The sequence below is a fragment of the Ambystoma mexicanum genome, chromosome 1p, assembly GCF_040938575.1.
Source record: "Ambystoma mexicanum isolate Mex_15411 chromosome 1p, UKY_AmexF1_1, whole genome shotgun sequence".
Taxonomy (NCBI): Eukaryota; Metazoa; Chordata; class Amphibia; order Caudata; family Ambystomatidae; genus Ambystoma; species Ambystoma mexicanum.
This window is the reverse complement of record NC_090921.1, coordinates 1,304,344,261-1,304,358,836: the sequence shown is the minus strand read 5'-3', so window position 1 is coordinate 1,304,358,836 and position 14,576 is coordinate 1,304,344,261. Positions and strand designations below refer to the sequence as shown.

General features: G+C 48.5%; 1 protein-coding gene across 1 annotated transcript in view; it reads left to right on the top strand.

The window, feature by feature from the left end:
* NUCB1 (nucleobindin 1) overlaps window positions 1-14,576 on the top strand; it is a 684,805-nt gene that overhangs the window by 204,464 nt on the left and 465,765 nt on the right. The window contains exon 6 of the mRNA XM_069606079.1: window positions 13,863-14,048. Within this exon, the coding sequence (XP_069462180.1) occupies window positions 13,863-14,048 (186 nt within the window). The remainder of the gene's footprint in view (window positions 1-13,862; window positions 14,049-14,576) is intronic.

Genomic DNA, 14,576 nt, shown 5'->3' with positions numbered 1-14,576 from the left:
AAGACGTTCTACAGATGGTCTCCAGATTTCAAAGTGCCCTGCGTCTCCCGGCCTTAGATTTTCTTTTTTTAGGTTGCTCGGCCTCATGGCATCCTGCATTTTCCTGGTGCCAGAGGCCCGCCTGAGAATGAGATCCCTTCAATGGGCTCTGACCTCCATGGTCCCACTTCTCAGGAAAGATGTCGGACCTTCTTCAGGTTCCAAGCAGGGTCGCACGAGATCTTCTGTGGTGGGCCTGCTGCGAGAACAACGTTCTGAAGGAGAACCCCTTTGGAAACCATGGCCGGAGATGATGGTAGTAACGAACGCCTCAGTCACTGGGTAGGTAGCCCACACAAACGATATGACAGTCAGCGGTCATTGGTCTCCATCAGAGCCAAACTATATATCAATCTTTTGGAGCTGATGGCTGAAGACCTTCCTGTCCTCTGCGGGGAAAGAATGTCCTGATAATGACGGACAGCAGAGTGGCCATGCACTACTTCAACAAAAGAGGTGGTGTTAGGGTCACTACCCCTGTGCAGAAAGGCAATGCAGCTCTAGTACTGGGAACATCAAGAATGAATCTCTCTATCAGCAGTTCACCTAGCAGTTAATCTAGCCGTAGAAGAGAACATGGCGACAGATGTTCTGAACAGGCAGAGCACAGTCTCCCATGAGTGGAAACTAGCTCAGGAAGTCCTTCAAGAGATCTTCACCCTTTGGGCAATCCCTCAAGTGGATCTATTTGTGACCAGTGTCAACTGGAAATGCGAACTGTACTGTTCCAGGGAATTTCCCCCAGAGGAGCTCTAGGAGATGCGTTCGTAGTGGACTGGGAGTTTCCACTCCTGTACACGTTCACTCTAGTCCTCGTCATTCCTCACGTGATCGGGAGGTTGAGAAAGTTCAGGAAACGCATGATCCTAGTTGCCCCTGATTGGGCTAGGAGGACGTGATACCTGGACCTTCTGGACAGGTCCATCTACCCTCCAATATGTCTTCCACTAAGAGAGGAACTTCTCCCGCGAGATTAGGGTCCGGTTCTCCATCTAGAGGTCAAAACTCTCCGCCTTCACGCATGGTTTCTGAGAGGCTGAGATACAAGGATTGGGACATCCCTGATGACGTAATGGAGATTTTGCTTTCGGCCAGTCTTTGTACCGTTGCTGTTGGAACAAATTCTGCAACTGGTGCAGTGAAAAGAATGTAGACCCTTTTCTGTGCAAAACACCTGAGGTGTTCTCCTTTCTACTATCCTTAGTCAATCCTGGGCTCCAGGTTGGAACTATTAAAGGCTATATGGCGGCGGTATCAATCTTTAAGCGCTCGTCTGAAGAATGTTCATATTTCAAGATTCCACTAGTGACACAATTTCTAAAGGGGCTCACCAATATGTGCCCCCTCTCATCTCCTTTCGAGGTTCCAATTTGTGACCTTAATCTGGTACTAAAATGTCTGTGTGCCTTTGAACCTTTACACTCATGTCCATAAGGTTAACTTTTAAAACCATTCTCTTGGTAGCTCTAACTTCAGCCCATAGAGTGAGTGAATTTCAGGCACTTCCATCCAAGCCACCCTTTACAATCTTCTGTAAGGATAGGGTTGTTCTGAGGGTTAAGCCTTCGTCCTTAATCAAAATCATTTCTGATTTTCACATCGGGCAGAAAATGGTTTTACCTTCTTTCTATCCCCCACCTTATCCTGGTAAGGAGGAGAGATTACACAGGTTAGACCCTTGTAGAGCTCTGAGCTTTTATATATCTAGGCTGTCAAAACGTTGCCTTGATGATCAGCTTTTCATTGGCTCTGCAGGCCAAAATCTGTGTCAGGCTGTTACGAAACAGACCTTATACAGGTGGATCATTCTGGCAATTTCAGAATGTTAGACTGGCAGGCAAGTATCCTCCTGAAGGATTAGGAGCCCATTCCACCAGGTACATGGCTACCTCTACAGCCCTGCAAATGGGTGTACCGATAAAAAGTATTTATGAGGCAGCAACATGGTCTACTATTCACACGTTCACAAAACATTACAGCCTGGAGTCTTCCCTTGGTCAGGATGGGAGGTTTGGAAAAGAAGTTCTGCATTCGGTTCATGAAAACCTTTAAAAGACTGAAATTCTTACTCACTCCACCAAATCTAATACTGCTCAAAGATGAGTAATACGCGAGAGGGCACAATCCATTCGAAGAATGTTACTTACCCCTGGTATGATATATTTTATTTGTATCGCATTCATAAGGTTCTTTCGACTGGATGTTCCCCCCCCATGTATTCTTCATCACCCTCCTTACCTATCCCATAGTCGAATTTCCTATGCTATTACAGGTTTTGCTCCTTCATAGTTGAGTATGGTAATTCCTGTGGTTATGCTGGTATTTCTACTGTAAGAAAAAAACAGAACTGAAGCCAATGGGCGCTGTGCTTGCTATATATTGCATAGATTACATCATCTCGAGACAGAAGTTCTCGAGGCAAATCGAGTTGACTGCATCGACGCACAGCACCCTCTGCCAAATAATTTTTGCTGAAGCTGGATATCGAATATCAAAGATGAGGAATACGTGGGCGGAACATCCAGTCAAAAGAACATTCCCAGGGGTAAGTAACTTGTTCTTCGAGGGGATTGGGTCCTCCGACGTATTCCATATCTATGACAGTAATCACCACAGCTGTGCTGCTTCGGAAAATATTCGGCGTCTGCATCCTGCGTCGATACACCGCCCTCGCGGACCTCCTTCGACGGCCGACGTCACTGGATGTTATAAGGAGGACGCACAACCCCCGTAGCCTCAGTTCCGTTTTTTCTGCAAAAGTGTTCGCTTCGGGAATCTCGGTGCGCCTCGACTCTTTGGAGTTTGTTGTTTTCTCGGTTCTTCGATCCTGTTTGGTGTTTGTGAAATATTTCTTCGTGAAGATGTCTACCTCGTCTTTCACGCCGCGTCTGGGCTTTAAGAAGTGCGGGGACTGTGGGTCCAAGATGTCGGTCACAGACTCGCACAACGCCTGCCTCTGGTGCCTCTGGGAGGCCCATGACACGGATGACTGTGTCGACTGCCAGTCGCTCACGTCGAAAGCCTTGCGGGAGCGCAAGAAGAAGTTATCGGCAGGTAAGGTGTCCAAGCCCCAGAAGTCGAGGTCTGCGGGGCTTTCGACGGACGTCTCGAGGGGCGACTCTCTGCATCGTCATCGGAAATCCAGTGGGTCTCGGTCTCGCCACTCCTCTGCCTCTTCAGGCACTCCCGGAAGCGCCGTCATCGGTCGCCTTCCCCGTCCTAATCCGAGGACTCTGCCCGTCGGCGGGTCGCTTACCCCACCAAGCATGCGACACTGGAGGAATGGGCTTCCTTCAGGAAGAAAATGTTGGCGATTCTCGAATCGCAGGGCACTGGTCCGTCTGCGTCTCCGAGTGGGGTCAGTCATGATCAGCCGAGAGACACCGTTCGCACTCCGTTGGGCTCGGGTGGTCATCACGATTCGCGGGAAAGGTCCCCCTCGGACAAGGGGAATCGTTCTTGGCATGTCCGGGTCCCGGTCCTCGACGCGCTTGAAACCACGTGAGCCTGTGAAGTCTTCGAGGAAGACATCGACGCCGTTGGCTCTGAGGTCGTCGCCGGACTCTCTCGAGGCTCCGCCTCCGAGGAAGTTGTCGGCGCCCAGGATGTCGAGGGACACGCTCGGGGCTCCGCCTTCAAGGCCTGTGTCGACGCCGTCGATGCTGTTGGCGCTGCGTTTGTCATCAACGCTGATTCTCTCGACGCCGGCACCGATTCACTTGACGCCCTCAACGCCTTTCCAGGCTGTGTCGACGGGGGGGGGGGAGGGCTACCCCGTTGTTCGGGGGATCCACCTAGAAAGGCTCTGGCCAAGGTCAAGCATGGCTTTGGTTCCAGTTGTGTGCCTTCTTACCGCCATCTGGAGTTCATTTCAGAGGTGGATGAGGGCTCTGATGATGGCATGGTGCCTGACACGGTGCCTGATGAGATTCTCTCGGGCCATAGCCAGTTTGATGACCTGAGGCAGTTCCTGCATGATGCTAGTGGGCTGGACACCTCTCCGGAGGTGGAGTTTTGTAGGCCTGAGTCTGGCTCTCATGCCGATTCTTCGTACCGGTGCCTTATGTCAAGGGTCACCGAGTACTTAGGATGGTCTGCTCCCCCAGGGGAGTTTGTTCAGGATGACCTTACGTATATCCTCGACATTGGTCCACCAACTGACCCGGTACTGCCGTTTCATATGGACAGCTCTAAGGCTGGACACCTCTCCGGAGGTGGAGTTTTGTAGGCCTGAGTCTGGCTCTCATGCCGATTCTTCGTACCGGTGCCTTATGTCAAGGGTCACCGAGTACTTAGGATGGTCTGCTCCCCCAGGGGAGTTTGTTCAGGATGACCTTACGTATATCCTCGACATTGGTCCACCAACTGACCCGGTACTGCCGTTTCATATGGACAGCTCTAAGGCTGGACACCTCTCTGGAGGTGGAGTTTTGTAGGCCTGAGTCTGGCTCTCATGCCGATTCTTCGTACCGGTGCCTTATGTCAAGGGTCACCGAGTACTTGGGATGGTCTGCTCCCCCAGGGGAGTTTGTTCAGGATGACCTTACGTATATCCTCGAAATTGGTCCACCAACTGACCCGGTACTGCCGTTTCATATGGCTCTACAGAGGAGGGTGGCGGCGGCTTGGACTGCTCCGGAGAGTCTCACGGCAGTGAGCAAGTCTTTGCCGCGAAAATACCGCCCAGCCATTAGTGACCCCTGCTACTTGTCCAGGCACCCTATTCCGAAGAGTTTGGTGGTGCAGGCGGCTACGGACCCGGCAAAGCAGGCGTCATACCCTACCATCCCTCCTGATAGGGACGACGAGCGTTTTGACGGCTGGGCAAAGAAAGTGTTTACTGCAGGGGGGATGGCGCTTCAGGCGGCCAACTCCATATGTGCCTTGTCTCGTTTCACACACACTCTGTGGAAAGGTGTTTCCTTGGCGGCTGAACATATTCCCGAAGGGGACGAACGGGATGGTTTCCTTGCCATGGTTCAGGACGGCAAGGATGCCATGTGCGAGGCCGTTCAGTCGGGTTTGGACATGGCAGATTGCGTCAGCCGGTCCATGGCGGCGAGCACCGTGAAACGCAGGTTTGCGTGGTTGTGGAAGTCAGGGTTTGCTCCTGATGTGCAGGCCCGACTCCTCAACATGCCCTTTCACTGGGAACATCTTTTTGGCAGCAAGGTTGACGAGAGCCTTGAGAGGTTGCAGACCTCAAAAGCTGCAGCAAAGTCGTTGGGCGCTGCATTTCGACAACCTCCGCCTTTTCGTCCTAGGGGACAGCAATGGAGGGGAGGCTCCTTTCGTTATTACTCATCCTTTGGTAACGCGAGAGGAGCTGCCAGTCAAAGGGGCCACCGTAGGAGTGCCAGAGGTGGAAAACAAGGTACTCGAGGTACCAAGGCCGCTCGGGCTGTTACCTCTTTGCCCTCAGGCAACGCCACAGCCGCTTCAGCTCAGTCATGAGGCCATGTCCCATGGTTCGCCGGTTGGGGGAAGGCTGGCGCAGCATCTTGCAGAATGGCGCGCCATTACTTCAGATGTGTGGGTTCTGGAGATCATTACCCACAGCTACTGTCTTCCTTTCCGGCAGAGGCCTCAAGACAATCCACCGGGGAATATCTCTTTGAAGAGTCCGGATCCGCTCCTTGTGCAGGAAATTCAATCCCTGCTGGAGAAAGGCGCCATAGAACTGGTGCCTGTAGCGGAGAGGAACAAGGGATGGTATTCCCCTTATTTTTTGATTTCCAAGAAAGACGGGGATTGAGACCCATCATGGACTTGCGCGGTTTGAACAAACTCCTCAGGAAGGACAAGTTCAAGAAGGTTACTCTCTCTCAAGTCCTCCAGGCCCTTCAACTTCAGGACTGGTTGGTGTCTCTCGTCCTCAAGGACGCTTATTTTCATGTGCCGATCCATCCAAAGCACAAGAAGTACCTGAGGTTTGCGGTTGGCGACTCGCACTTTCAGTTTCGGGTCCTGCCGTTCGGATTGACCTCCGCCCCGAGGGTCTTCACCAAGCTCATGGTAGTGGTGGCAGCGCACCTCAGGAAAGGGGGGGATTCACGTCTACCCCTACCTGGACGATTGGTTGATCAGAGCACGCTCTCCCGAGCAAGTCCTGGATCATCTGTCAGTCACCTGCCACTCCCTCCACAAGCTGGGCTTCTCCCGCAACTTAAAGAAGTCCCATTTGACACCAACTCAGAGGCTCCAGTACATCGGAGCAGTGCTCGACACGTCCCTGGGGCAGTGTTTTCCTCCGCAGGTGAGGGCTCATCACATTCAGCAGATGGTGCACAAGTTTCAACTTGCCCGGTCTCTCCCAGCGTTCGAGTTCTTGAGACTGCTCGGCCTCATGGCATCCTGCATTCTTCTGGTGCCAGAGGCCAGGTTGCGGATGAGATCTTTGCAATGGGCACTCAAGCTCCAGTGGTCTCCGTCCTCCGGCAGGATGTCAGACCCTGTGCAGGTGCCGTCTTCGGTCGCCCGGGACCTTCTGTGGTGGGCCGACGAAGGCAATCTGATGAGGGGGGCTCCATTTTGGCTGCCCTGTCCGGAGGTGACGATCGTGATGGACGCATCCCTCACAGGATGGGGAGCTCATGCCAACGAGTTGACAGTCAGCGGTCGTTGGTCTCCGTCGGAGTCCAGACTCCATATCAATCTGTTGGAGCTGGGGGCCGTCAGGCTAGCCCTGAAGGCTTTTCTGCCGACTGTGCGAGGAAAGAATGTCCTGATCCTGACGGACAACATGGTGACCATGCACTACCTCAACAAAAAGGGGGGGGCAGGGTCACTTCCTCTGTGCAGGGAGGCGATGCAGCTCTGGTTCTGGGCAATCCAGCAGGAAGTTTCGATCTTAGCAGTTCATCTGGCAGGAGACGAAAACGAGACGGCGGACGCTCTGAGCAGGCAGAGCGCGATCTCTCACGAGTGGGAGTTGGCTCAGGAGATTCTCCTGGAGATCTTCGCCCTTTGGGGGACCCCTCAAGTGGATCTCTTCGCCTCCAGTGTCAACCGGAAGTGCGAGAGGTGCTGCTCGCGGGAATTTCCTCCAAACGGAGCCTTAGGTGACGCGTTCGTGGTGGAGTGGTCATTCCCACTGCTGTACGCGTTTCCTCCAGTCTCCGTCATCCCGCAAGTACTGCGGAGGTTACGGAGGTTCGGTTCCCGGATGATCCTCATTGCTCCGGCATGGGCCTGGAGGACGTGGTACCCGGACCTTCTCGACTTGTCCATCTGCCCTCCACGTCGTCTTCCCTACCGAGACGATCTGCTCTCACGGGAGGGGGGTCGGGTTCTCCATCCAGAGGTCAGGTCCCTCAACCTTCACGCTTGGTTTCTGAAAGGTTGAGGTATAAGGATTGGGACCTCCCTGAAGACGTGATGAAGGTGTTGCTTTCGGCCAGAAGGCCCGCAACAAAGTCTCTGTACCGTTGCCGTTGGAGAAAGTTCTGCGACTGGTGCAGGGTTAAGAATGTGGATCCTTTTGCATGTAAAATTCCCATGGTTCTGACTTTTTTGCTTTCCTTGGCCCACAGGGGCCTTCAAGTGGGTACCATTAAAGGTTACCTGGCGGCGCTGTCCATTTTTAAGCGCTCGTCTGAAGAGTGTTCCTATTTTAAAATTCCTTTAATTTCTCAGTTTCTGAAAGGGCTCACTAATGTGTTCCCTCCGTCGCCTTTCCAGGGCCCGGTTGGGATTTGAACCTTGTTCTCAAGTTTCTGATGGGTGCTCCGTTTGAGCCTTTGCATACATGCCCTCTGAGACTGTTAACTCTTGATACTGTATTTTTAGTTGCGGTCACTTCCGCTCGCAGAGTGAGTGAGTTACAGGCACTGTCAGTTAAGCCACCCTTCACTGTGTTTCATAAGGACAGGGTTGTCTTTAGAGTTCGTCCTTCTTTTCTTCCGAAGGTGGTATCGGAATTTCATTTAGGCCAGAATGTTGTTCTTCCGGCATTTTATCCTCCTCCACATCCTGGTAAGGAAGAGAAGAGGCTCCATAGGCTTGATCCTAGGAGAGCGTTAAGCTTTTATATTTCACGCATGTCCCGGGTCAGAGTGGACGATGAGCTCTTCATTGGTTACACTGGAAAGCGTTTGGAACGGGCTGTGACGAAACAGACTTTGTCTCGCTGGATTATTTTGGCTATCTCTGAGTGTTACCGCTTGGCGGGTAAGGACCCACCGGTCGGCTTACAGGCCCATTCTACCAGGGGTATGGCTGCCTCTACTGCCCTGCAGAGGGGTGTTCCTATTCGCAACATCTGTGATGCAGCCACCTGGACTTCGGTACATACTTTTGTACGTCACTATTCCCTCAATTCCATCCGGGGGCAGGATCTGGCCTTTGGCAAGGCGGTCCTTTACTCCGCAATTTGATTGGGCATGCTAAATTTCTGTTTTCTAAATTCTTTTCCCACCTCCTTGCATTGGTACTGCTTTGGGAGTCTGTCATAGATATGGAATACGTCGGAGGACCCAATCCCCTCGAAGAACAAGTTACTCTTACCTGGTAATGTTCTTTCGATGGGATGGTCCGACGTATTCCATATCGCTCCCTCCCTACCTTCCCCGCTACAGAATTTCTTATGCGATTGCAGCTTACGTTTCCTCAAAGCTTTGTGTGTCAGACTGGCAGAAGACTGGTGGCACACGTTCTGGGAAAAAACTACAACTGAGGCTACGGGCGTCGTGCGTCCTACTTATAACATCCAGTGACGTCGGCCGTGAGAGGTCGTCCTCAAGGGCGGCTTATCGACGTCATCAAAGCAGGACGCAGATGCCGAAGATTTTCCGAAGCAGCACAGCTGTGGTGATTACTGTCATAGATATGGAATACATCGTCGGACCATCCCATCGAAAGAACGTTACCAGGTAAGAGAATAACTTGTTCTTCTGGGACATGTGGTGTCCCAAAACTTTCATATAGAAAGATGATGAAGTCATCTTCCTCGAAAATGGATCCGAAGGATTTAAAGAGTTCTGTTTTAGATTGTAGCTTATTTTTTTAAGTTGATGCCGACGGTCCCTCCGACTTTGATTCCTTTGAGGATGTCATTGAAGCCATTTGCTTCGACGCTGACTCGGCAGTCGACTTTGCGGACGCCACTCGATAAGGCATTTTGGAGGCCTTTCGACCCTGGCTTTTAGGCATGTGGGATTCGAAGCTGTCACAGATTAGCTGCTGGTCTTGGAGGACACAGTGGGATCAAGCTCTTTCAAGGTGCCAGGAGCAGCCACATTCGAAATCACCTCCATGTTTTCATGAAAATGTTCCCATTCGGCGGCCGAGACTGTCTTTTTGGGAAAATGTACGTCTGTTGCCCGAGGAATCTGAGGACGAAGAATGATGGCACAGTTTCTTACTCTTCTTTTTTGAAGAGGAAGAGTGACACACAATAATAATTAATAATATACAAATCACTCCTGGAACTGGATTGCTTTTTCTTTTCCTGGGCCTTACTGGTGATTTTGTCGCCGGTGGAACTCCTACCATCAGAGCATTGTCTTTTCAAAGGGGTGGAGGAAACTGGGCACTTTGCATGCTATTTATACTACCATTGACTACACGTCCGCGCGCAGGAATGGTAACCTTCGGGGGACGCTGATGGCGCACAGCGCCCCTTGCTGTTGAATTTGTTTTCGGTGACTGCAGGATACGTATATGTCTAAGATGAGGAATCCGTGGGAGGACACAATCCATTATAAAGTTGTACCTGGTTGCGTGTGTGTGTGCAAGTAGTATCTGGCTAATAAAGGGAGAGCAGAGTGCGACTGGAAAGTGAGTGTGGGTAGATAGGGACACTGGAGGTGCGGGTGGAGTGTTCAGTAGTAGTAAGTAGGGGAGAGTAGCTATGTTATGTTGATTTATACCATGCTCCGATACCACCCAAAGGCAGTCTCCAGGCGCTCATGTGACTCTGCAAGACGGAGGACGGGATTGGTTAGTGAGGGAAGAAAGATAAGATAGGTCCAGAACCAGGAGAAACTGGCGTCTGTGTGTATTGGCTTGCAGATGATAGGTTGCATGCACTGGCTTGTTGTATCCATACGGGTAAGGTACAATGCCTGGGATATTTCGATGTGTCTGTTATGTTGGGGTGTGTATGTGTGTTTTATGTGTAGAGTGGCAGGTGTTTAAGGTTGTGCGCACTGGCTTGTTGTGTCCGTACGGGTAAGATCCAGTGTCTGGGTTTGTTTGTTGTGTGTGTTGCTTGTTTTGGGTTTGAGTTAGGGCATAGGTTGGCTAGCACAGTGGGCGTATATAGTGTTTGGGTAGTAGAGAAGGGAGGGTACTAGTGGAGAGTACGAGTATGAAGGAGACCTTCAGAGGACTAGAGTGAGAGACAGAGAGGGGCAAGAAACTAGTAACATTGTCATTGTAAGGACAAGAAGAAGAAAGGGAGGAAAAAAAAGAAGGATCAATAGAACAGAAGTGTCGACAAGAAAAAAGTATGAGAATGGAGGAGTTACAGAAGGAGGGAGGCAAGGAGAAAGTGATTTGACAATTAGAGTGAACACATACTGCTGTATTAGTAGAGAAAGAGGAGAACATAAGATGAAGAGATGATCCTGAGACATGTAGTGTTGGAGGGAATGTGCTTAGGATGTTAAGAGGTAATAAGTGAGGACAGCATGGGTAGTAGTAAGATGGAGATTGAAATCTCCAAGACGAAAAAAGGCAGGAGTGCGGGGTAGGACAAATTATGCTTTCATTGAAGATTAGGAGATGGCAGGCAGCCTATAGAGTGGGAGAGAGCGAGAGCGAGAGAGAGCGAGAAGAGTACATTGGGAGATTAGAAAGAGTAGTAGACCTGAGAGGAGTGGTAGAGAATTCCACTGAGGCGTCCAGTACAGTTAACAACAAAGGCTGCATTCCTGGGATCCTTTTGAGTCAATGCAGCAGCTTCCACCGAAACCACAAACATGAGCATCTTCCTTGGTGTCCTGGAAAGGGTGATTATTCACGATACTCACTGGTGGGTGTCCCCCTGGTCCATGCTAGATATTCCTTGGAGGCAAGTCTTCACTGCGATTGCCCATAGACTTTCATTGCGGGTCCTCCTGTTCTGTAACTTCTCTTTCTGGGGTCCATCTTCTGATCTCTAGAACTCTTCCTTGAGGACTCCATGGGGACGATTGTCACAGCATCTACCCCTAGATCAGACTTGCCGCCAGTAATATGGATGGGCTTTTATCTTTTCCTACTATATCCTATGGAACTATGAACTGCCACTAGAACTCTCCTTGCAGAGACTCTGGTTATTTACCTGCCCCTGGACATTGTTACTGAATGCCTGCAATTTTTTGTAGTGAGCTCTGGACCAAATTTCCCTATTTTTTTATTTAACTGGATTAAAATGATCCTGCTAAATTTCTGCAATGGAAAATATACTTGCAACACTATTATTGCATCCTGTAACGCAGTGTATATGGTTTTCATGAAATGCATTAGGAAGGTAACTGTTAAAATGTCAATTGATTCTTTGAAGTATTTTCTAAGGTTTACTATGATTCCATCCACTGTGTGGCTTTAATGTATTATTCAAAGTGACTGGGCAGTTGTACTGTTATAAGGCCTTACAGGGTCTACATTGATGGCGAATGTGTTTAAGGCCTCAGGGATTTTTTAAACCTATTTTTTTTGGGGGGGAAAAATATTTTTCCCTTTTTAATCCCATACCCTGGCATATGTGTTTAAGCTCTGTCCATCAGGTCTGGGGCCTTTAATATATGCAAGGTTTTGGATGTGTCTTTAGGACACTGCACTTAGGTGTGCAGGCTACTAGCTACTTGCCTGCCTTTTAGATTGTGGGGCTATCCTGGTTCTCCACACTGCTTTTTATGTTATGTTGAGTACTTGCCTTTGGTAAATCACCCACATTTAGACATTTGGGTTAGGAGAATGTTTTAAATATACTTGATATATTTTTTATACTTTGTATTAGGACTGAAGTACTCATTTGAACTGATGGTTTTATGTGTGTGACTTTATTAAAGACGTCCTTGTTTTTATTAAACTTTGGCACAATTAAAAACGACTTGTTGGCTCTAGCCAACATTTGCTCAGTCTTCCTAAAGCGACTCACTCCTAGCCTCCTGAAAAGAAGTGGATTGCTACTTGTGACTCTAGGGGCAGTAGACCCCTTCTGTATTTAGAGATGGACATTTTAAGGATAGTGCTTATTCCTAAGGTTTTGTATGGTTTTTGTTAACTCGTTAATTTTCAGCATATTAGTTCTCAAAGTGTTGATTACTTACCTGGTTCTATTTATTCACTTGCTTACACTACTTTAACAGTACTCTGCAAACTATTTTAAAAGTGAAGTGTTAGTGCTCTTAGCAGAGCACATCAACGTGAATGTATTCATGCTAGTAGTGAATGTTTTCTGTATTTTACTTGCCTGGTTTGTTTGTCTTGGGCCTAAATAAATGACTATTTGTATACATTCTGTCTAACTTGTATTATTAAGAGTTCTGTGGTTGTGCTTACTGGCTTGTTGTGTCCGTACGGGTAAGATCCAGTGTCTGGGTTTGTTTGTTGTGTGTGTTGCTTGTTTTGGGTTTGAGTTAGGGCATAGGTTGGCTAGCACAGTGGGCGTATATAGTGTTTGGGTAGTAGAGAAGGGAGGGTACTAGTGGAGAGTACGAGTATGAAGGAGACCTTCAGAGGACTAGAGTGAGAGACAGAGAGGGGCAAGAAACTAGTAACATTGTCATTGTAAGGACAAGAAGAAGAAAGGGAGGAAAAAAAGAAGGATCAATAGAACAGAAGTGTCGACAAGAAAAAAGTATGAGAATGGAGGAGTTACAGAAGGAGGGAGGCAAGGAGAAAGTGATTTGACAATTAGAGTGAACACATACTGCTGTATTAGTAGAGAAAGAGGAGAACATAAGATGAAGAGATGATCCTGAGACATGTATCCTGAGTGAGCCTTTCACTGCTTTCTGCCTGTTTTAAGTCCAAGCCTTACTGTTCAGTCACACTGCCCAGATAGTTTGCCTAGACCTTAGTAATTGTCCCTATTCATCAGAATAAGGTGGCCTTCCAGAATCTGTCCACAGGGCTGCTTCTGAAACTCCATCTTAACACTACGTCTTAGTCCCTAAATGGAAACACTTTTCACTAATTTCATTTAATGTTCTAGTACAGAGAAAGGGTTGTTGCAATGGGATCAATTTTGTTTTTGTGGTCGTCTTTGAGTCCTTTTTTTAAAGTTTATTTTGTAAAAATTGAGTTGACTTGCATTGAAAATACACCGATTAAAAGACATGCCAGCATTTTAATATCTCGAAGTAGCATTCTAGTGTAACATAACCCAGGTGATGGTTGAAGGTCTTCTGTTGCAGCAGGTCTTGGGAGCAGTCATGGGGGGCATCTGATGCAACATTACAATGTAAAGGTCTGCATTCCTTTCTTGATGCCGGCGCACACTATTTACTTCACTTGAATCACTGCGAGTCATCTGCCTTGGACCAAAGATGGTTTGGCTTATTTGATGTTTTAGAGCAGTAAGGTTACCTTTAAAATTAATTAATTTTAGGGCAATCACTCCTTATTGCTAGCATGGGCCAAAAAAGCAGATCATGCTCCAAACAACCAGGGGCAAACTTGTCAGTAGGGCAATCAAGGTTTTTCAAGCGATTAGCGCTTCTGGAATTCCAGAAGAGTTGAATGGAGTCATTCGGTCACATGGGAACAGCGTGGAGTCTTTTTTTATTTTTAATGTTTCATTTTTAATATCGACATAACTTTTATTGAAATGTGTTTTACGTAGCCTTGGCGTCTGTCTTCCCTGGTTAAAAATAAGCACATTTTTTCCACAGGCCACCAAGGATCTGGAGAACTTTGATGCAGCCCGGCATGAGCAGTTCAAGCACTATGAGATGATGAAGGAGCACGAACGGAGGGAGTACTTGAAGTCTTTGGATGAGGACAAGCGCCGGCAGGAGGAGGCACGCTTTGAAGAGCTCAAGAAAAAACACAATGAGCATCCAAAGATCAATGTGCCAGTGAGTATCAAATACTTTAACCCTGTTCTCGCATTCTGCTACCCTCCCTGTCCTATTTATGCAGCACAGTTAGAATTATTCCTACTTAAGCCTTTACACATCCCTCCAAATCGTATTTGGTTACCCCTCTAGTCTCCTGTACCACATTTGTGTGTGGAACTTCCTTTATTCAGGTACTCGTTTTAATTCCTCCTGTGTGTGTATAGACCATATGTGGCTTACATTGATCGGCTGTTGTTATGATAGTCCATTCCTGTATGTTTTTATTCTAGTCCTGTGTCCTCATTTTGAAGTCCACATGGTGTTAAATCGTAACAGTTTTTTATTTTTCTTGTTCTATAATTGTATCTTTTTGTCCGCTCCTTCCTAATTAGAAGTTATGTTTGTTTGGGGCTTAAGCATACCAAGTGGTTTTGATCGTAAACCCTATGGCCTGGGGTGGCTTGTCATACTGATTTACTGACCTTTGTTTCTCTCCCCTGGGTCCCAATCCAGGGTCCTAATAGCAATTTAACTCTGTGCGTAGTG